At 36.2% G+C, this 24,198-nt stretch overlaps 1 protein-coding gene across 1 annotated transcript in view; it reads right to left on the bottom strand.

Moving 5' to 3' along the window:
* Nucleotides 1–24,198, bottom strand: part of LOC110030508 — a gene marked incomplete at its 5' end in the record, with an annotated part of 68,430 nt that overhangs the window by 8,195 nt on the left and 36,037 nt on the right. The window contains 2 exon segments of the mRNA XM_020733248.1: nt 3,915–4,048; nt 4,148–4,371. Of these exon segments, the coding sequence (XP_020588907.1) occupies nt 3,915–4,048; nt 4,148–4,371 (358 nt within the window).

The raw sequence follows: 24,198 nt of genomic DNA, 5'->3' as shown, positions 1-24,198 counted from the left end.
TAACGTGTGCTTTTTTGTACTGCTGTCACTCATACTAGTCATAGTTGAGTATGCACATTGTTTTCTTTTTGTCTATAAAATCGTTACTTTAGCAATAATTATTTCATCAAGCTTGTAACTTACATATGTTGTTTACTTTTAGGAAGAGGTAAGAAGCATCAAGATGATTGAAGAGGTGCGACATTGTATGGTTTTTGGTTTGCATAATTTTGAGAAGGTCGTGAAGTCTTTTAGGATATGTATTTTTATATGTTTGATGTTCAGCAACTTTGTATGTGTTTTGTGAAATTATTATGTATACTTCCCCATGTTAAGAATGCAAATGATATTGAATTTGATTGTTAATATTTACGACAATCGAGTCACAATTACTATTTGTGAGAATTATGTTTGACTGAGTCGTTCACCTCTATTGCACCATTATTTCACTATATGAAGGGGGTTTAGCTAAGGTGTGACATAATATAATTTGGTAAATCGCCATAGCATTTTTAAGTAATCTCAAGGCTAGAGTCATCCCATTCTCTCATACGAACTTCCTAGGGTCTTTGATAGCTTTTCGGTTAGGCTTCGACCCAATATTGCCCAATTATTAATGCCATATAAAATTCAAGCTCATTAAAGCCTATACACTCTTCTTAGCACCCTTGAGAAGAGTTATTAGCTAAATTTAATATTCATTAATTATGCTAACCCTAAGCAATACTAAAAGATCTCTTGGGAAGGCACAACACAAATTTGTTACAGGAATTCTATAATCAAATTGGGTTGAATATTTTCTTTGACTAGGCAGACCATCATAATCGAGATAAATGAATCATAATATCTTAATTAGACACTTCATCATTCTCCCGCCATTTGTATTAAGCTAAAGATAATAAACATAATCAACCCTTAAAACGAAAGCTATTGCTACTATACGGTTTAATGACAATATAATATAAAGTTATCTCGCATCATCGGGAGAGATAATTAATCATAGGGGTTTGTGCGTATGGAATTTTGAACTTAGTTCTCATAAAATGTAGACAATTTTAAGGTAATGTCTTATTAAAAAATGTAATTAGTTATCTAAAAATTTTATTCAAAATAAAAATTCTCTCAAGAGTGAATTTTTGGAGTCCACAATATATGTAATCTACTATCTTCACTTCAGTTTTTTTTCATCAAAATTAGAACTTGAAGTTGTAAGAAAGTAAATCAACATTTTCAATTTTTCTCTCATTTTTAAAATCAACACCTTTGATCTTTCTCTGCAATATATATATATATATATAAGTGTCTGTGTATCGTATGGGTAGGGCGCCTATTGGGTCCTCTCATACAACAAACATTTATGTACCTTTTTAATTTCAATAAAATTAGCCCTCGGGCATTTCAAAAAATAAATAATATATATATATATATACACACATATATATACACACACACACACATACATCACATACATATATAATATCGTTATGCTTATCGTGGAAGGCTCTGCTAGGGTTTCACCTGATGGCGATTTTCTTTGTCAGCTTCGTTGAATCACCAACTTTGTTCGTCGCCTTCATCAATTTCGTCGCTACGTCGTGCTCGTTTGAAGAAGAATTCCGTCATCTTCCACATTGAATCACCTTCCTCCTATCGCGTCTTCCTCAATTTCATTGCTTCGTCGTGCTCGAGAAGGGGTTCGCTCTTCGTCTGCTTCGTTCCTTCGTCGTGTTGTTGTTGCCCTAATTGTTGTTTCTTCGTTGTTTGCTCTTTCCTCAACTGCATTCTTCACTGCTCCTAACCCCTCCCCTTCTTCAGCCGGTGATGGCTTCAGACAGAACTTATGCTGCTGCCCTTGCTAGTGTTCACGCCTCAAGTACTTCTAAATCGAGTTTGTTCTTCCATTCTTTTGCGCTGCTAAAGGGTGGGTGACGAGTTCTGTTACATCAAGAAAGCTGGCTGGAAGAATGGGAAGCCAACCATTATTTTTACTGAAGCCGAAAGTAATATGCTTACTTCCTCATGTTGTCTGAATTTGGTCAGGAAATTCCTTTATGACCATCCAAAAATGGAGCTGATTCGTAAGGAATTTGAGCTGCATCTTGATGGGGAGTGAAAAATTGGACTTCTAGATGAGCGACACATCCTTATTCAACTTAACAATGAAGAGAATTATACACACTTATTTGCTAGAAGATTAGTTTAGATTGATAACAGAGCAATAAAAATTTTGAAATAGACAACAAATTTTGACCCACATACGGAACCACCAACCATACCGGTCTGGATTCACCTCCTTGGTCTGAAATTTCATTATCTTAATACAAAAGTGTTGTACTTTATTGCTTCATTCTATAGTAAGCTACTAAAAAAAAAACATTCCTACTTTTAATCTTTCACGTCCTTCAGAAGCCAGAGTGTTTGTTGAAAGGAACATCATTTTAATTGCTTCTGAGGAAATTTGGTTACGCTCACAACACCAAGGGTATTGGCAAAGGAAAGTTATTGAGCCTTTTCTCATGTATTGCTCTCACTGTGGCATGTTTGACCACTCCAATTCTCAATGTCACCACCTACACCCCCATCTAAAACAAAAAAAGCAAAGTCCTTAGCTAGATTTAGAGATCCCTCCTCCTAATCTTCTCCAAGTTAGTGACATTCTTGTTCATCACAAGGATATCTCTGGCCCCAATAATACTGTGGTAACCATACCATCTAGTCCGCTAGTCGACGTTGCTGTAGGTTCCACTACCCCCGCGGGCAATCTTTCAACTACTCAGCCTCCATATAATGCTAAAGATGAAGGTCCTCTGATTCCTCGTGTGGAACCTCTGTTGGTGGTGGCAGAGGAGACTTTTCATACTTCACCAACTCTAGAACCTATTATTGAAGTAACGGTTGACAATCTCGTGGTGGAGTGTCCAGCCTTAGGTGTGCCCCAACTTTAAGTCCAACATTCTATCATAAGTGAGCTTTCTACTGCGGCCCTACCACCTCATCAGATCGAGCAAGCTGTTACTGTCATTCAGGCACAAAGGGCTCATGATGTGTAACAGGCTACACATGCCCGACAATCTTTGAACCAATTCACAGATCAGATGAGTCAGTCTTCAAATGAAGAATGACAGGTTTACACATCCAGAAAGAAAAAGTAGATAGCGGTCTACTAGAACTCAGGAACTTAATGGATGATACCTTGATTTTTTCGGGTATTGGCAGTAGACTTGACCATTTGTTAGCTGGCTCCCTTTCCAGACTAGAGGTAAGAGGCAAGGATGCATTGGGTCGTTCTCAAGCTCCCATTTTATATTTGAATCTCCAAGTGTTTGGAGACTTTTGGAGTAGAGTTTTACCTAGGTTATAATTTTGTTTTTTTTGGGTATATATGCACTTTTTTGGGAACTTGGTCTGTGTTGTATACCGAGTGCTTAGGGTTCCAGTTTGAGCCCTCTCATCCAACCTATCTGTACCTTTCCTCTCTAATATATTTACCCTTGGGCTTTTTAACTATATATATATATATATATAGAGGTAGATATGGGCAAAAATTTGTTTGATTCCTTATTCTTTCAGTTTTTTTATTATACACGCCAAAAAACATACCAATTATTGGTGTCAATCATAAGAACAGCATCACTTTTCACAAAATTAGAAGTGCTGGAAAAATGGACTGTCATTTGGACGCACAACTTTTTACATAGAGCAGGGTAAATGACTCAATATTTCGAAAAAACATTTCCTCAATTTTAAGCTAGATTATTTTTATGCCTACAATTGCACATAGCCCTTTTAGCCGTTGTTAGCTTTCTGCCAAAAAAGTGAGCATTGCTACTGATTTCATTATGGTTTATCGACAACTGGTTTATCGACAACAGGTATAATGAAAAGTAGCATCAACATTGGCCTTGCACAGTTACATGCCCATGAAAGAAACATACCTTCATGGCACAAAAGGGATGCCTGAGATGTGCCAGAAGGAGCCAGAGTGTCCCATAGAACTACGTTGTGGCCATTAGTATTACATCCAGCCGCAGCTATTATCGATCCACTAGCACCCACATAAGCAACATCCCTGTAATCATAGACCTTAGGAACCTTTTTTTTATTAAACAGGCTAAACACCAAAAGGTTGGCAACAGTAAACATATTTAATGGGCATGTAGCTACATACGATGCATGATTATTAAAACAGAGGGATGATTCCGTTGGGTGAACATTGCTCCTCCCCCCAACCTCAAATTGCCAGGTGGATAATGTGCCATCCAATGAAGCGGCAGCAAATCTATGTCCAGAACGATCAAATTTCAATGCAGATATCAATGTAAGTGCATAAGGGTGAGGAGCATTAACAGCAGGTAGAGCGCCAAAGGTCGCCATTGCTTTGTCCTTTCCGAACTACAAATTCCATGAATAACAGCCATGCTAATACGCATCATTGAGTTGTAGAGAAAGATCAAGAATGGAGACAAAAACAAGAAGTTGAAGTAAGGGCAAGTAAACATCTTAAAAGATAGAAATATCTCGCTCAATAGGACATCAAACACGTGTGAGATCAGGTTGGTAAGCAAGTATCACACAGAACCTAACGCATCCAAAGATACCAAATTAATGAAAATAAATAAAACGATCAAAATAATACTTTCATAACAAAGAATTAAATATGTAAAACACACACATCACATTCCAAAATCTTAATGAGCTAAAGCCCCTACAATGGCACCAAAAAGTATGAGCTCCACTAGAGAATTTCATAATTTAACCAAGCTTTTAAAAGCACGCTTCATGTGCAAAGCAAAGCAAAGTGCATGACACTCGCTTCGCTTCACTAAGGCACACTCTGAAGCATTGAAGAAAAGCGGGAGGTGCAATTCATAGTTTAGTGATATAGAATAAAGGGATACTGAGTTAATTAATTTATTTATGCTTTAAAATTTAGATTTTGTTTAGAGTTATAAGAATTTCTTTTTGTAATTTTTAAGTTGATAATTGCTGCAACAAACAATTAAAATCTTTTTGAAATTTTATTTGACAAGTTCACCCTCAATGTTTATCTTCAAGTTAGGTATCACATCACATTTTATTTATATTTTATATCAACTTTTAAATCGTTTTTTATTTTATAATTAGTAATGAAGGTATTTATACAAGAATAATTTTATATAACATATCAGTACACTAATTAATAAAAATGTCACTTCGCGCTTTGAAGCAAATATAAGCCTTGTGCATCGAATCGCGCTTTGCACTTTTTGAGGATCTATGTATGTCATCGAGAGGAAGCAGCAAAACCTATCAATAAAGGTTTTGCCAACCTACAATGCAAAAATTAATGCCATACAACAAACGGCTGCACTAACCGCTTTTAAATAAGTTTTGTTGTCAAGGTAAGAAAATGAACATTTAAAATTTAACTTTTTCGATCAACTACAGGAATTTTATCCCCAATTACGAAAGATAGACACCATCAACATTAAATAGCTTATAGTAATCTAAGAAACTATCTGATTTATCTTATTCATAGATCAGGTCTCCAACCCAACACAAACACTTTGGGAGGCTTAATCTTCCAAAGATTTACAATATATGTCAAATTAAAGTGGTATAATCTAAGAAAACTATTTTATTACTACAATATATTGGGGGTGGCTTTACCTTCCATAGACGCGTAATAACTAGAAATGTCAATGCCCCTTGCCATCCCTTTTTTCCAAAAATTTTTGCAGCGAAACGGAATTTCCAGAATAAATTCGATCAAAACGTATATGCTTTAGAAAGACAACGGTCTAACACTTCAAGGAAAAATAAAAATAGAAAGAGTCTGCTTCTACACTCGCTTATAATTCCACATTAAGAATGTAGGTCCTGAGAGGGAAAAAATAATTGTTCTTCTTTAATTTCATAGAAAATGAATAGAGGGACAACTCTGACATTAGGAAAATAATAATCTCGATCATAACTCCCCATGATAAAAGAAGGAAATATGAATTATGACATAGCAATAATCTATATTCTAAAAATAGAAAATACTAATAATACATGATACTAAAAATAGAATCTTACTATAATCCAACACTCCCCTCATGGTAGAGCATAGAAATATATCACGCCCAAGTTGCTTATAAGGAGCTCAAAATTAGGCCTGAACAATTCTTTAGTGAAGATAGCCACTTTTTGTTAAGCAATAGAGATAAATGACATGCAAATAGCTCGACAATCAATACTCTTTTTTGTGAAGTGCTTGTCAATCTACACATATTTTTTGCGAACAAGCTACACTGGATTTTTTGGAATGCTTATGGTTACTTTATTGACATAGTATAACTTCATTGACATACTTATCGAGAACTACATCTCTTCAAGAATTATTTTTAACCAATAACATTTCACATACTCTATTAGCATAGCCCTATATTTTGCCTCAACACTGCTACTTGCAACTACATTCTATTTCTCACTTCACCATGTAACTAGGATTCCCCACACATAGATGCATTATCTAGAAATTGATCTCTTCTCAATAACCGAGCCTTCCCAATTTGCATCAGTGTATGCCTCTATGCTCTTTTGTGTGATCTTCTGAAAGAGTAAGCGTTTACTTAGTGTACCTTGAAGATATACGAGAATTCTGTTGACTATTTCAAGATTTTTCATATAGGTCAAATGCATAAATTGATTTACCAAACTCACAAATAAGGCTATATCTGGCAATATATGAGAAAAGTATATCAACTTCTATACCAATTTTTGATAAATAACTATATTCATTAGATTATGATCAATTGGAGTGTCCGCATGTCTACACCCACTCATCCTAATTTCCTTGAGAAGACAAAAAACAAACTTCCATTGAGAGATAATGATTCATTTCTTCGATCAAGCAACCTCCATGTCAAGGAAATAAGTCAGAGATCCAAAATTCATGGTTTTAAAAATAGATAATAGAGAAGTCTTCAAACGATTCATGTTATATGCATCAGTTCCGTGAAAATAGTATCATCCACAAACACAATAATTATGGTTATTTTCCCATCATTTGAAATGTCTGAAGAACATTGTATAATCTTCATGCCCTTGAGTATACCCTTGACATTTAACAAATAGTGTAGATTTCTCAAATCAAGCTCTTAATGACTGCTTCAACCTATATAAGGATTTTTTTTTAGTTTACACACCTTTGTGTCAAAGTTCTTGCCAAAATCTCAGAGGTGCATCCATATATATTTCTTCTTCTAAGTCCCTATTGAGGATGACATTCATATATTCAACTGTTATAAGAGCTAATCAAGATTAGTTGCAAGTAACAAAAGAACCATTATAAAGTTTAGTTTTGCGAATGGGGCGAAAATCTCCAAATAATCAATGTCATAGGTCTGAGTGAATCCCTTAAAAACCGGTTATACTTGATTGTAAACACCCATTTGCACTTGACATTTGTTTGTCCCTTAGGTAGATCAACAAATTTTTTTGTGTTTTTTTTCAAGAGCTTTCATCTCCTCAAAAATAATCTCCTTCTACTTATGTATTTTAAGAGTATCCTGCACAGTACTAGAGATCTCAATACACGACAATTATGAGATAAAAGTACAAAAAGTCGGTGAGAGGTTTTTATAAAATATATAATAGGACAATGGATATCGTGGGCAAGATATTTCTTTAATGGGAAGGCAAGATTCATTAGGTTGAGATTCAATATTACAAGACTCAGAACTTGAAAATGAAGTGGATTGAACATCAGATAAGAAAATAGTGAGGATATTGTCCAGTAGGTTAGTGATTACGTAACTTACTCATGTATATGCTGCCATATAAGGCCTCCATCAAAGCCTTCGTTTCTCTCACCAACCCATCATAAAATGCCTAGACAAGCATCAACCTTAGTACACAATGGTGTGAATATTTCCTCAACAGGTCATTGAACATCTCTCATGCATCATATAAGGTATCTCCCTCCATTTACACATAATTTGATACTTATGCTCTCATCCTTGAGACCTTTATTGAAGGAAATATGTTTATAGAAAATTTTAGCCAAATTGTCCTAACTAGTGATGAAGTCATTAGGCAGTGAATTTAGCAAACTCTTAGTCCTGTCTACAAGTGAAAAAGAAAGAGCTTCAATCTAATCACATCATTTGACACCTCGCTAATCTTTAAGGTGTCACAAATCTCCCAAAAATTCTTTATGTGAGCATTTTGATCTTCAGTGGCTAAACCCCCCAGGTTGGGTGTTTTGGATCATCCATAGCATTCCTGGTTTTATTTCAAAATTATTCACTTGAACCCCTGGCTTTACTATGCCTTTAAAGATCCCATACACTATTGGAAGTTTGCAGTCTCTAAGTGCCCTTACCCACACTCCATGTCACCCAAGGCCAAGATTACAGCCCGCCGCTTTTCATTTTGCCATGTTAGAAGGGATCAATAACTAGTGAAAAATCTCATTCAGCTTGATTCATTCAACAAGGCGAGTCCTACATAACTAATTAAACAACAAAATAAAAAATAAAATTAAAATAAAAGAAAAGAACTAAAAGCAAATAAAAAAAAAAAAAAAAACTGTTTGAAGTTATAGTCCACAAATATGGCATCCATATTATCATACAATCCAAGGTAATTACAACTTAATCAACTTCTATCACATAAGGAAATATATGTGCAAGGTATATAAATAATAATGAGTAAATAAGAATATTGTCTCATAGGGATTGCTCAATAATTACAAAATTTGATGTGTTAATTATTATCTGAATGGAAAAAAAAATGTGATGCAACAAAAAAGATGAATTTAAAATGCAAACAAAATACTATCTTTAACAAAGATGAGTTAGTTGAAGAGATGAATACGGAACATTTATTCTTTCACCAAGGACAGGAAACAAATTGCAATAGTTCCTTCGACGGAGCTGAAGGTCACAGGATCTCTTATCAGTAGAACAACATCAGTGGAACCAGATTTGGTGGCGACAGAGAATGAGTGGACCAGGATACCAACTCCTAACATGGGACAAATATTACAGAGAAGATTTCAAAGACTCGCAGTCGATACCGTATTGCCAATTCCACCACCGGATAAGAGGGTTGGGCCACTCTCAAAACACACAAGATTGAACCTCCAGTGAGATACTTTCAACAGTCATGCGGGGCACACAGTCCGAGAAGAAGGGATTGAGGTGGATGTTTGCTCGTAAGTGGGAGAAGACCCTCAGATACCTCAGGAGAATGTAGTTGCCAATGAGATCCAAGGGTGGCATAGGACGAAAGTTTTGCCCTATGAAGATTGATGCAGAGTGCTAAAATAGAGCCCGGGTGCAGGTGCTGATTGCGCTTTGAAGCAGGGCGCTTTGAATCTACATGGGTTGGAACCCGTGCGATGCTTCGCGTAGGCGGGAGCAAAGCGGAAGAACGCGAACTCTCGTAAGGCCAGAGGTGGTGCGAAGCAGAGACAGGATCGTGAATTTTTGCACTCTGGGAAGATGCATTCGAGTTTACCGCACTCATCTTCATTTAGGAAGTGTTTTTCGATTCTTCTTTCCTTCCCACCACCTTTCTTTTGTGTAGAAGTTCCTTCGTTCAATAGAATTCTATAAATTATTGTTCTCTATGTGTGGGAGTCTGTCTTTACCGTGTTTGCTTTTTAAATTTTCTGTGTAGAAAGTTTTCCCTTTTATAGGGTTGTATCCTAGGAGGTCGTGATGCTCCAACTGTATCCTATTCTGAGGTGATGAAGTATCTTCCTTTTTCGTCTTCCCAATGCCTTCTCCTCCAATCATCCTAGTTGTCGATTTGCTGCCTGTTTCTCCAATAACTGTTTTCCCTCACCAGCCGCTCACCCACGATCTTTTCCATTGCTACAAGCACTTCCCCGCTAGCTGCCTACCCTCCTAAAGTGCTGGAGAGACATCCCAGCTGTTGTCTCACCTTCCTAGTTTGCTACTCCACCTTCCAACCTACTTCTTAGCAGCCCAACAAACCTTCTCTCCACGCTAACCTGTTGCCCCTTACTCTAGTTCACCTTCCAAGCCCTGTCGGCCTCTCTCCTGCATTCACCCTTGCTATCCCAAACCACCAGATCCACCTCGCTGTTCTTCATCACCCTTGGAATAACTTAGAGGTGTTTGCTAGTGTCGAGTACGATTTGTGTTCTTATTTTCTGTCGTGTTGTGTTGTAACCCTCTTTCTACATTAATAATAGCTTGTTTTATATGTTTTTATTGTTTTTCCTACTAGTTATGGTATCATGAATGCTTGTGACATTCACTCTATGAGTTTTAGTTACTCAAAATTTATCACTCTCGATAAACTGTTGCGAATGAGGGAAGGAGTTTTCTTTAAGTTTTTAGTGAATGAATTTAACTTTGAAGATTTGATTTATTTGCTTTAAGTCTTTAGATGATTGATTTTAATTTGAATGTCTTGATTTATTATTTTCATAACTTAATTTGAAAATTAAGTTAAAAATTAACACTTTTGGTTGAAATCTTTTATCAACTTCGTCATATCGGAGTTTTTGCTGCTTGATTTGAGCCCTATCAACTTTACACCTTGCTTGTAAAGAATCGGGCTTAAGTATGACTTATGATTGTATAAATTTTGTCAACTCTGTTTTGCTTACAAAGAATCAAGTACATATACATATATCATTTGAATTTCCTTAAGAAGATTTTGAAACTTAGTTTTGAAAATAGACTCCTCCACTTGAAATTTTCTATCAGCCTGGCTATCATTGGGGAAATTTCATTTAAAACTTTTATATTTGAAGTTCATTTGAGTTTGTTAGTATAAATTTTTTAGGATATAAGTAATGTCGACTCCAGTTTTAATAAGAAGGATGAACAGATTTAGTGATTTGAATTTGTAAATTTTTATTTTATGATTTGAACATTTATTACAAAATTACTAGACTCGTCTATTCCAATCATTGCGAGAAGAATCATACTAGTTGGGTGTGACTTACAACATTACCCTATAGACAAAGACACCCGATTGATTTTTTTAAATATTAACCATTTGAATATAAATTTGTACTGAACCCGTGCAACATTCTTAAGCCATTGGATAAAACATTCAGTATTTTGGTTGGAGCCCATGTAGATTTATGATTTTTATATTTTTATATAATTTCAAAGATGTTATAGGCTTTAAGTTATTTGGGTGATCTTTTAACATATGAATTTGAGATAAAGCATGCTTAAAAAGGTATATGTAGAACTTTGAAATTATGCAAAGTTGACTCATCTGTGTAAATGCTTCAAAACATACACAGCTTGAGAATAATAAAACATTCACTCATAGAAGTTTAAATATATTTTCACATATCTCGAAATGTTGTATTTAAGAAAGTCTTGAAATTGACACACTCTGAAATGATTTAGAACTTAAGATTTTTGCACTAAAAAAAATTATTCTAGGCTTTCAAATAACAGCCTCATGTTCGCTATCAGAGTATATTGCAGATTATATTGCACATTTAAGATTTTTAAGTCCAATGATTAGCTTAAAATTTTATTGGAAGCCCACATTTTTTATTTGTCACATTATTAAGCCCAATTAGTTCACATTTTAAGTCCTTTGCAAGTTCAAGATCACCAGAAATTTTGGTAGCCACTCAGCATCGTCCCCATTTAGGGGTTGCATCAGGGTGCTTGCCTGCCCTGCTATCTATTAGACGCTTTGCATCCAGAAAAGGTCTTTTAATCCACCAATCTATAAGATGCATTTGATTTTCAATTTACTTGCATAAAAATAAGGTGAGCTCAAATTCCCATTCAATTCTCGCACTCTCCCTTCTCTCCTCTCTCTCTCTCTCTTTCTCTCTCTCTTCCCTTTTAATACTTTGATTTTCTAATAATTATATATATATAAGAAAGAGCAGCGATGATTCCCTACGCATTAATTACAAAAAAAGAGGCATGAATTGGGAGAAGGGGGGGGGAGGATCTCCGTCTATGAAAACAAAAAATACATTTGACACACTCCTAGGGGTTCCTCTCCCTACAGTACAACTCATACAAAAAAGAATCTCCAAAAATACAGTTATACCCAAAACCAAAAAACAAAGACTAAAAAATAAGTAAACCTGTGTTCTTGCGTAACTCAATATGTAAAATAAAAAAAATGTACAAAAAGTGCTTTCAAATTAGTAGAGTTCTCCAAAAGCATCTCCACGGCCAGACCAAAACCATTTGAGAAATAGCAGTGTAGTGCAGAGAGATCCAAAACATACGTAGCCAGCAAAAACCGTGAGATCAAAACAATAACAGGAAACAAAAATAGGGAGCAGAAAGACTGAAAGCAAGCCTGCAGCAAAACTTTGAAACCTGCCAAACAAAATAAAAACCCGCAAGAGGAGAAATGCAGCTCCCATCCATCAAACCAAGAGCAGTCCCACATTAGAGCCAAGAAGCACAAATAATTAGATACGGACATAAGGCAGGTTTAAGTTATCCCCAATGAGGAGGCGTCTAGGAGGAGCAGGGGGTAGATGCCGACGTGACAGACCTCCCCTGCATGCTTGGCAAGCCAATCAACAGAGTTGCCCTCTCTATGAATGAATTTCCACTTTACCTCAAGATGCCTTTCAACTATAAAAGTTAAAATACGTTTAAAAGTGCAAAATATATCCCAGTGGGGAAGAGAGATACCCAAAAGAATATCATTGAGCATTTTAGAATCAGTTTCCATCTCAATTTTATGAAAGTTGAAAACACTAGCCACCATTAAGGCCAGAAAAACTCCCCAACATTCCGTGGCCAACGGATTATCAACGACAACAGGGGAGGTGAAAAAACAGAGACACCTACGCCCAAAATATCTAAATATGCCCCAAACCGTAGCATAATCAGAATGCCAACAACCATCCACATTTAATTACCCTTAAGACTTTATTGTAGTAGGTAAGAACATAAGCAACAGTCATAGAAGCAGTGGGGGGAGAAGTGTGGAATTTAAAACTGTTTCTGGAGTTCCAGAGAACCAAAGGACCAACAAAGGGAGGGGAAACCCCCCTTTCTAAAATCAAAATTCTTCCATTGCCACAAGTAGTTGCTTAAAGTGCCTCTATGCACCTATGGGATTCCGAAATGAGAACCAAGCATATTCCAAACCTTTAAAGAAAAGGCGAAAATGTATCTCGTATCTTCCTCCTCAACTTTGTACATATGACATCTCGAGGTCATTTTTAAACCTTTTAACTTAAGAATGTCATCAATAGGTATTAAAGAAGTAAGGTAGCGCCAAAGGGAAAAGGATATAGAGGGAGTTAAAAATTTATGCCAAATCCATTTTCCTCATATCAATCACGGTGTGAATGTAAAGTGCTATAAATAAGTTTGCAAACCGATTAAGAGTTGTTTCTTTTCCACATGGGGAGATTCTTTCGTGAAGGTGTAATAGGAATAGTGAGTATATGTTTTGCATTTTGTTCCCCCACAATAGAACACAATTTGGAGAAATCCCAGCCATCATGAATAAAGAAATCAGAAACCAACAAGAAATTAGTATGAGTAGGGTGTGAGTATTCAGAGAGGTGTGACAACCCCCAATTATCATTCCAGAAAGAGATATTTCCATCTCCTATGTCCCAAAACATGAAATCATTAGCAGTGGTATGAGCATTTACAACAGTTTTCCAAATACGGAAATCACCAACCTTCCACGAAACCAGGAAAGGATGAGTATGAGCACAATATTTTTGGTGCATAAAGGAAGCCCATATAGATGAGTCCAATATGAATTTAAACCAAAGTTTGCAAAGGTTTACTTCCACAATATGCTTCAAAGCCTTAAAACCAAACCTCAAAGCCTTAAAATCAAACCCTCCAGCCTTCTTAGGCTTACAAACTTTATGCCACGAACCACAAATTTTTTTCGCCCCATTCCCCACCCACAGGAATTTATTAAAAAGCCTCTTCATAATATAAATAGCACTTTTTTTTTGGATTAAACACCTGCAAAGCATATAGTTGAATACTCTGAAGAACACTAGACATCAAAGAGATCATGCCCCCCAGTAGAAAGAAAAATATTTCTCCAATCATTAATTTTACGTTTGATTTTATCTATAACATCATCCATATGAATTTTTTTTCTCCTTTCCCTTATCAAATTAACCCCAAGATATTTTGAGAGGGAGAGAGGAATGATGAAAGTTAGTATAAGCAACTCTCCAATGAATAAGATGTTGTTTAACCTGCTTGCCAAAAAATATCTGACACTTGTCACAATTAAAACGTAGACAAGAACAGTTTTGAAAATCCTATAAAAGCATCATCACTTGTTTTGTAGCAAGTTTAGATGCATTAGCAAAAATAATGACGACATCAGCATAAGCAAGGCGTGAAACCATCATTTTAGCTTTATGAGAGAACTGTGTGTGAGGGTGTAAAAGCTAGAAATAATTGAGCCTCCTGGGTAAATAATCAAAAGCTAAAATGAAAATGATGGGGGAAAGAAGGTCTCCCTGTTTAATGCCATGACAAACAGTGAAAAAGCTATAAGAATTTCCATTAACCAGCACGGAATAAAAGTTATTTACCAACCATCTTTTAATCAATGTGCAAAAGCTTGTATTGAAACCTCTAGCTTTCAATACGTTGATAATGTAATCCCAATTTATGGTATCGAAGATTTTCTTGATATCTAATTTGATAACAAGATTGCCACCCCTGTATTTTTTATTTAGATCCTGCAAAATCTCCTGGGCCAAAAGAATATTGTCAGAAATATCACGTTCTTTAATGAAGACCGACTCATGAGGGGAGAAGAGAGGGGAGGTGAGGTTGCGAGCCACAATCAGTTTACTGATAATTTTAGATATTACAAATGTGAGTGAAATGGGCCGAAAGTCCTTCCAATGAGATTTATCATTAGATTTAGGGATAAGAATAATCAATGCAACAGAGAAATACTTTCCAGGATCTTCACCCTGAAAAAAACTTTGAATAGCAAGAACCACCTCTTTCTTAATAATGTCCCAGCAAGAAATATAAAAAGCGGAAGTGAAACCGTCGGGGCCAGGAGCTTTCTGAGAACTAATATCTTTTACGGCAGTGAAAATCTCCAACTCAATAGGCGGGTCAGACTGAGAGAGTATCCACATAAAGAGAAGAGAAGTAATCAACTGCATTGGAGCAAATTTGATCAGCATCGGTGAGAACAGAGCCCTCATCTGTAACAATCTTAATAATGATATTTATGTTACGAAGATGTTTGATAGTAGCATGAAAATATTTGGTGTTTCTGTCGCCATTTTTTAAATGATTATCACATGCTTTCTGTCTAAGAAAATCCTCCTCAATAGTGATTTCCTCTAAAAGAGTATGATGAACATTAGCTAACTTGGCCACAAGTTCAGGAGTGTCAATCATTTGAGCTTCTAAAGTAACAACCTTCTGTTGGGCCTTCGAAACCCTAGAGTGAACATTGCCAAAAGTATCTATGTTCCACATCTTTAATTGAGAAACAACATTCTTGTGTAATTGCCACAAAGTGAACCAAGGGTTGCCACTCCATCTCGAGACCTAAGCCTGGTTTAGAATGAAAAGTCAAGCTAAGCAAAATAGGATTATGGTCCGATGCAACATGATTTAGATGTTTGACATGAATAATATTGTAGTAACCTAGAAACGATGAGTTTCTCAGAAATCTATCCAATCTTTGCATAAGAAAACCCCACCGCCAAGTGTAAGGAGGACCCAAAAAGCCTAAATCATAAAGGTCAGCATCCTCAATATGTTCACAAAATCGGTTGATAAGACTCGTATCAACCTTAACACCACCCATCTCTCGGAAGGCGACATAATCATATTTAAATCCCCACCGACGAACTAATTTTCAGTAATAGTAGCACCCATATGAGTGAGTTGCTGACAGAGAAGAAGCTTATCCCTTAAAAGTGAGCTGGCAAAAATGAAAGTAGCCCAACCAAAATAATTCTCCAACTGATAATGAATTAGGACGTATTGCAATTTTAGTATCACGACGATACAATGTGAAGGGACATGTCTCTAGTTGCCGAGATTCTTTCCTTGTAGACCCCACCGGTTCATCGTAATCTCGTTATTGCCTTTCCTGCAGTAAAGTAATTGAGCTCTTGACCTAGTCACAAGCAGATACAAATTGCGGGAGTGCTGCGATCACAAAAAAAGCTTCAAAAATCTAAACACGATGAGTTCCCTTTGTTGCCATTTAAGAAAGACTTTCATTGTGACTAGGTGTCGCGCGAGGGGATAAAAGAAATACTCGGTTCTTGTTTCGGCGCACAAAGCAAAGAAACAGGGAGTTTTGAAGATCTTTTTACCGAACAATCCCATCATCAACTTTATGGCTAGTCCTAGCCAAGCAATTTTGTCCATGAAGGAGTTCTTGATATTTTCATTCGTAGCAACCACATGGTGGCTTCTTCGGTTAGCACAAACCACGACTTTCTAGCAAGTGAAGGGCAAGCGAACAGGAACGGGGACAACCTACTTTTGTGAGACAAAGAGAGAGGGTTATAGAGGTTTCTGTAAGTAGTGTTCTCTTCGTTGCTTTCCTACCCAGCCCTACAAGGTTCAATAGAAGAAGACGAGAGGAGATGAGCAATACTGAGTGCTACATACTGTGACCGAGAGGACTAAGCAGAACCTGGGATTTGGCTGGAGCTGAAAAAGAGATATCAAGATAGTTTTTAATTCTCTGTGTAATTTTTTCTTTCTTTTTTGAATAACTGAGCCTCTCCAAAAACTTCTTATATACATTTAATTAGCTTTGTAATAGGGAAATTCAAAGAAAAAAGTTATTGATTTGAACTTGGCGAAAGCATGTAGATATTTAATTAATTATCTCAATTTTTGTTTATCGATTTTAATTTATTTTAGATTCAACAGGTCTATCAGAAATGAATACAAGAATACAAAGTAGATTGGTCGAAGCAATATAATTGAAGCAAAGAAAAGGCAATCCAAATATGAGTGATAATTGGCTCTAGAAAAGAGCTAAAGCGGACTTAACATGTGAATAGGATAGCCATTCAATATAAAGTTTTGATTACACAAATAAGTTCAACATTGGGTATATTGAATGAATGATTTGAATAGATCAAGGTGTGACAATATCAAGCTAGCCTTAGGGTTGGGGCCCCAAATTTTAAAAAGATGAAATTTGAAATTGAGGCACTTTGCCTTAGCAAGACGAGGCATAAGCCTCAAGGAGGATCAAATCATTAGCCTAAAAAAATAATAAAAGTTACAAAATTAAAAATAATTTATAAATATGATATAAACCATTGCTATGTTGATTTATTTTATTATCACGAAGATCATAATCTTAAATATTGTGTCAACCTGACATGGGGGCTTGAAATTTCGATGGTGAGAACGAATAGTCGGACAACAAAATTTAAATTTTCTATCACTAACAATTTATAATTCAAGTAAATTGAAAGAAATATGAATGAGTACAAATTAAATTAAATTAATAAATTTATTTTTCTCTATGTCAAACTCGTCTTCTATATGTTCTCTCATCTATTACTCATTTCTATTCCAAAATATCATCTTGCAAATATAAGTTAAATCACAATGAACTAGCAATAACTAGTTAATACTAATACTTATAAAATACAAAAACACAACAAATAATAAATATAAAATGCATGCTAATTAAACACATAATAAATCAATATAAAAGCTTTTGACGGTTTACATTTTCCAATATGATCATTCATAATAGTTCAAAACATGCATTTTATCGTATTATATCATCCATATATTATATCATTTTATATATATCCGTCACAAGAGCATCGTCTAATAATTTGAATCATTAATATTCTCTTATCATTCAATTCAATATATATATCAACTCCTATGGCGGTGGGTAGCTCTGCTAAACCTAGCTTTGATTCATTCAGTTCCATTCCAACCCGACGATGAAGGGCTCCTTCGGTTTGTTCATCTTCCTCCTCTCCCTGTCGCAGTAAGGCTCTCGCACTGATACGACTTCGTTATTTTGACTGCTCCGATTTCGTGACTTCGTCTGTTTTGACTTTGTCCGCTCAACTTCACGATTGCTTCGACTTCATCCTCGACTGTCTGCTTCTCCTCGTTCTTGCGGTGCGACTTCTCGCACTTCGTCCTTCTTCCTCACGTTAACTGTGTTCTGACGTCGGATCCTTCTTCTCTGCTCGACCCCGTCCCTTCCGTCGAACGGTCCTCTACTTCGATCCTTTGTTGCCCTTCTCTGACACTCAGATGGAGCAGAGTTATGTCGCTGCTGTGTCTGCGAGTTCAGAGCCTAGTTTTGATTTTGGTGAGTCCTGTATTGTTCCACAATCTTTTCACGAGGCTCTTGAAACTGGTGGTGATCACACTTTCATTAAAAAGCTTGGTAAGAAAAATGAAAAACCTGCTCTTTTTCTCTCTGAGGTTGAAAACAGTAATCTTGGGTCTTCTTGGCATTTTGCTCTAGTGAGGAAATTTCTTTATGGTCACCCTAAACTCGAGATCATTTGGAAAGATTTTGATACTATGAAGCTATCAGATAGATGGAATATTGATTTACTTGACGACTGAAATATACCCATTCAGTAATCTCACGATGCGGATTACACTCGTATTTTTTCTCGAAGGATTAGCAAGATTGACAACCGTTTTATGAAAATCTTGAAGTTGACTGTTGATTTTGATCCAAAAACAAAGTCCCCAAACATTCCTGTATGAATAAAGTTTCTAGGGTTAAAACTACACCCGGTCAACTTTGAAATTCTCTACTATTTAGCAACTATTTACAGTAAACACCTCAAGTTTGATAGTCTTACGCTTGCTGTCACCAGACTCTCTTTGGCTTGTGTGTAAGTTGAGAGAGATATCACCCAACCAGCTCTGGATGAGGTATGGATTGGATCCACTCACAACAGGTATTGACAAAATGTTGAAATACAACCACATCGTCCTTATTGCTCTCATTGTAGTATGTTTGGCCACAATTCTACTATTTGCTATCGCTTGAATCCTCATTTAAGGCTGAATATTGCTAAAGATCAACAATATGTTCAAAAATCTATTTGTACTGAATTGGGGTGGATGTCTTGCCACCTACCATCCTTACTGAGGAGATGCAACCTGACTCTTTCCAACACCGCAACTACCTCTGCTCATCTGACTGACGCTGTTCCTGATGGGAAATTTTCTGCCTATTCAAAACTTTTCTGTCTCAGATGAAGAACATCATACCCAAGCTGTTCTACCCCTGGATGCTCCTGCTTTTGAACACTTTATTCCAACTGCTGGATTGGAGCATGGTACTCTGGAGTCTCATGAAACATCTCTTCATACTACTAGTACTGATCCAAACGTTTCTATACCAATCATTGTTATTGAAAAAGACTCGCTTACATGCCAAGACACACGAGAGTGCTCCATTGATCCAATAAAAGACCAGCTGGTACAACAAGTAGATGCTTCCAATGTTCAACAACCTACACATGTCCGTTACACTTTAGACGAATCCACTGATCATATGAGCCAATCTTCAGATGAGGAATGACAGGTTTATTATAAGAGGAAGAAAAAGAATGGAGGCTGACTTGAGCTCAAAAACTTATTGGATGATATATTGGTTATTACTGACAATGACACTCATCTTACCAATTTATTAGCTGGCTCCTTTCATAGAACTAGAGGCAAAGACAAGAAAAAATTGGGTTGCTCTCTAGCTACATGATATTACGTGTTTTGACACTTTTGGTTTTTGAGCTCTCATGTATTTTTCTATATTTTTTTTATTGAAATCATTTGCATGTGGTTTTTACCGTGTAGGTAGGGTGCCATGCTTGAACCCTCTCATACAATTTATCTGTATCTTTCCTTCTTTTAATATATTTTTTAAAGAAAGCCCAAAAAGGCTAACATATTAGTTAGAAAGAAAGATACAGAAACAATGTGTCGGAGAGCCTAAACATGACACCCTACCCACACCAAGACCAGAAGAGGTTCCAAAACTAGAAAATACTGAAAAGTACATTAGAGACATAAAGAAAAGCCTAAAAAAAGCTGAAATACATAGTATCAGAGAGTAACCTAATTTGGTTTAGGCTACCTCTTGTTCTAGGAAAGGAGTAAGCTAATAAGTTGGTAAGATGATTGTCATTTTTTTTTAGGTAGTAACCATTGTAACATCCAATATGTTCCCGAACTGGAGTCGGCCTCCATTTGTTTTCTTCCTCCTAGAATAGACCTGTCATTCCTCTTCTGAAGATTTAGGTCACCTGATCTTAGTCTAAAGTGTGCTGGAGATGTGGAGATTGTTGAACATTAGAAGCAACTACATGTTGTACCTGCTGATCTGTTATTGGATCAAATGAGCACTCTCGTGTGTCTTGACATGTACGTGAATATTCTTCAATAACAGTGGGTGGTATAAACACAACTGGATCTATAGCTGTAATATGTTGTTCTTCTTCAGGAACTGCGGTGTTGGGAAGAGGATCAGGTTGCTTCTTCTCAACAAGGATAATAGGTGGTTGCTCTTTAGCGATATTCGGTCTTGGATGAGGATACAAACAATAGCAAATAGTAGAACTGTGGCCAAACATACTATAATGAAAGCAATAAAACCTTCATCACCTGGTTGTCTATTCGAAGGAGTATTCTCGCAAACAAATGGACGTAGTCTTCATCATTTGATAATTGAATAAGAATGTGCAGACCATCCAATTTACCAATATTCCAACCCCCTTTCAACTTCATTTGCTCAAAATCCTTTCGAATTAGCTCAACTTTATGATTTTCATAAAGAAACTTACCTAATAAGAACAGTTGGCAGGGCGCATCTAGGGTGGAGATCTCGGCCTCTGTGGGAAAGATTGCAAGTTTATCGTTTTTACAAGATGCTTTTTCTGAAATACAATTTCAACGCCAAGATCAAAAGCATCGTGGTAACGTTGCGGAAACATATTTGAAAGAGGGGCGGGAGCGGGCTTATCACCGACGAGCGCGATGACGTAGGAAATAACCCCTGAGGCCATCCCCTTGGCCGGTGTCAGTCACTCTGTGAGGAAATATCGCAAAAGAGAGGGCTTAAGCATGACACCCATTTACACATTATATATATTAGGGTTTAGGTGATGGCCTCAGGGTGTCAGTCAATAAAATTAGCCCTTGGGCGTTAAAAAAAAATGTGTAATAGTTAATTTTGTTAAAAACTTATAAACTTCAAAATAATAGGATCAATATTGAAAATAACATATAAATTAGGATACAATTGTGCAAGTGAATTTAACAAATAAAGGTCACTAATCATACAATTGATTTAGACGAAAAATATACTATTATGGTTTATAAATAATAGTACCACCTCAATGTTTGATGACTTGATTTTCAATCTCTTATGTCGACGTCGTGTTTTTTAATTGGTGCCTATAGAGATTATTATTTATATGTAATTAGTCGTTGTATTTCTAAACTATGGATAATCAATAAATTTCAAATTAAATACAAAATTCATAATTTTGTTTACATTTCTTGACTTGGATACAAAATTTTATTTAAATCCTAAAGTTTATACATATAAGTTTATAAAAAATTTATAAATATAATTTTATGTTTCTAAAATTTTCTATTAATAGTCAAAAGCTATAAAATCTTAAATATAGGTTTATCCTAATATTTTCTTATTTTGTAATCACTTAGTTAAAATTAAATCCTTAAATATATAAATCTTTGGCTGCCTTTTTAATAAATATGTATTTAGAAAAATGAAAGATATATTATTAAATATTATCTTTTAACAATGTTTTATTAACTATGGGTGTGTTTGTGACGCGGGGATAAGGGCGCCGGCCAACTAAACCAGCTAATAGAATCCTACAAGGCAGACCCGGTCCAGAGGACCAGGCAGGATTTTTATGAGGCGGGAGTGCTGCCTCTTCAATTTCATTCCTTACATGATCTCTTCCATATCGGAAGTCATCAATTGCTATTTTTTTATTTGGACTCCAACCCACCCCTTTCCTTTCGTGTGAGAGATTCCTTTATAATTTTGCTGCTCTTATTCTTTTTCTTTTATGTTCTTCTCCACATGAGAGTCTATAAATTGTTGGTTTTGGATGTACGGTGCAGTTTTTGCTTGTTATTTTATAATTTCTCTTTGAGTCTTCTCCTCTCCTTGTGAGGGCTATATCCAATTACGGGTTGTGCTTTGGTTGTATCCTATTTTGAGGTATTGTATCTTTCCTAACCCGTCTCCTCCACTCCTCTTAGCCGTTGATCTCTCCAACCTGCACCCCAGCATCCTACCGCCCTGTCTTGCGACCTAACCTTGCTGTCCAGTCACTCGACCTGCACCCTAACACCCTGCCTCCCTTGCTGTCAACAAACCCAACCTGCACACTAGCACCCCACCGCCCTATCTTGCAGCCTATCCTTGTGGTTCAACCACCCAAACTGCAACCTAACACCCTGTCGCCCCCTTCCCTGCAGCATATCCTTGCTATCCAGCCCTCCAACCTACACATCAGCCCACTTACCGACTCCCAAATCACCCTCTCTAACCTCCTCCACAGCCTTCGCCCTGGCCCACTCCCTTAGCACCTTGCTGACGCCACCACCGCCCTCAGAACTTCTATTCCAATCCTAGCTGGAGAGTATTGTCACTGTATTTCCTCTCCAGTTTGAGTCGTGTTGTAACTCTTAGTGGCAATAAATGTTTGCTTTTATTTTTGCTAATACCTGAACGGGTTGCGGTATCAATTTGTTTTCGCTTATTTGTAAGATTTTGGAACTGTATCCGCCGAACAAGTTTTTGATTCATGAGTTCGGCCAATCCCAGTTAAAATTGTGGCGCTAGCAATCGCGACTGGCTTCCCACATCTAAAATACCCCCCACACACATTTCTAGCATTCTGTCCTACGTTAGAAACTGTCTGGTCAAGGTTTTCTAATTTAATGACAGGGAAATTTGAAAAAAAATAGGAAAGATGAGCTTAGCACTCCAGATTGTTCGAAGGTAAATCAAATAATTTTAAATTTGATTTTATATGGAAATGATAAGCATAACCATAAGTACATGCTCTAGAAACCCACTAAAAGTAAGAATGAAGAACAATTGATAAATCTTCAGGTAAAACTTCAAATGTAAAATTAAAAAGAAGTTTGTTTTACCCAAGCTAAGAAAAATATGATGCAAGATAATGTGTATTAATAATCTTGCTCCAAACCTTCTTCCATTGTTGCTATTAAATGTATATGGTTCAGGTATGAACAAAGAGATATTTCAGACATTTATCCATAGACAACACTTTCAAAAACTAAAATTTTCAAACAGAAAAAATGCTTCTAAAAAACCAGCTTTCAAACAATAAATTTTCCACAGTACCTTTTGAACTGAGATTTCATACAGCTACCGCTAAAACAAACGCACCCTATATTAAACTTAATTGCAAGCTTAATATAGATCTAGGTAAAACCAAGATAGACTCCAATGCCATTTTAATCAATGGGTTAGCCACATCAAGCTAAATTGCACGCCCAAGTTAGACTTAATGTTAGACCTAGGAAAACCCCAAAAGAAAAAACGACCCATAAAGCACAAAAATCAAAATAGAGGGCAATAAGCGGAATCGGCTACATCAAGTCAAGAGGGTGTAATTCAAACTCCAAGCCAACTTTCCACAAATGAAGAGGTCCATTGCATTTATATGGAGAAACAGCTTCATTGCATTTATATGGAGAGAGCTTTCAAAAATTGGGGTTCCAAAGGAGAAAAGTACAGATTAACTTTTTTCCATAGTTGATAAATATCAAGTATGAAAGAAATGAGAAGATCAAATAAGAATTTCTGTAAGATATCTGTTTTTTTTTTTTTTTGGGGTACTTTTGTAATGGTTACAAAGATAGGTTTGACATATTTGATAATCTATCAAGCATGATCAGAAGGGCATGTTCTTTATCAATTCTCATATAAATTTGTTTAAAAATTTATCAAATAAGAAAATAGTTTATGCCTTAACCTAAATCAAATACATTCAATTCCATATTTATTAAGGAATTTATGATATGTTGGCCTCTCCCTTGATACTCTCTCTAGGCATCAATCATCCAAATTTGGCCACCCTTGGCCTCTGTTGACCTCACTTTTGGTTGAGGTCTAGAAAACTTCTTTAGTAGCCTAGGTCTAGCCATAGGACTTTCCTATTGACTAGTCTTAGAAAATTAGAAGAGGTACCCCACCATTAGAAATTCAAAA

The sequence above is a fragment of the Phalaenopsis equestris genome, unplaced genomic scaffold (assembly GCF_001263595.1).
Source record: "Phalaenopsis equestris unplaced genomic scaffold, ASM126359v1 Scaffold000731, whole genome shotgun sequence".
Taxonomy (NCBI): Eukaryota; Viridiplantae; Streptophyta; class Magnoliopsida; order Asparagales; family Orchidaceae; genus Phalaenopsis; species Phalaenopsis equestris.
The sequence above is the reverse complement of the archived record's forward strand: the minus strand, read 5'-3'. Positions and strand labels throughout refer to the sequence as shown.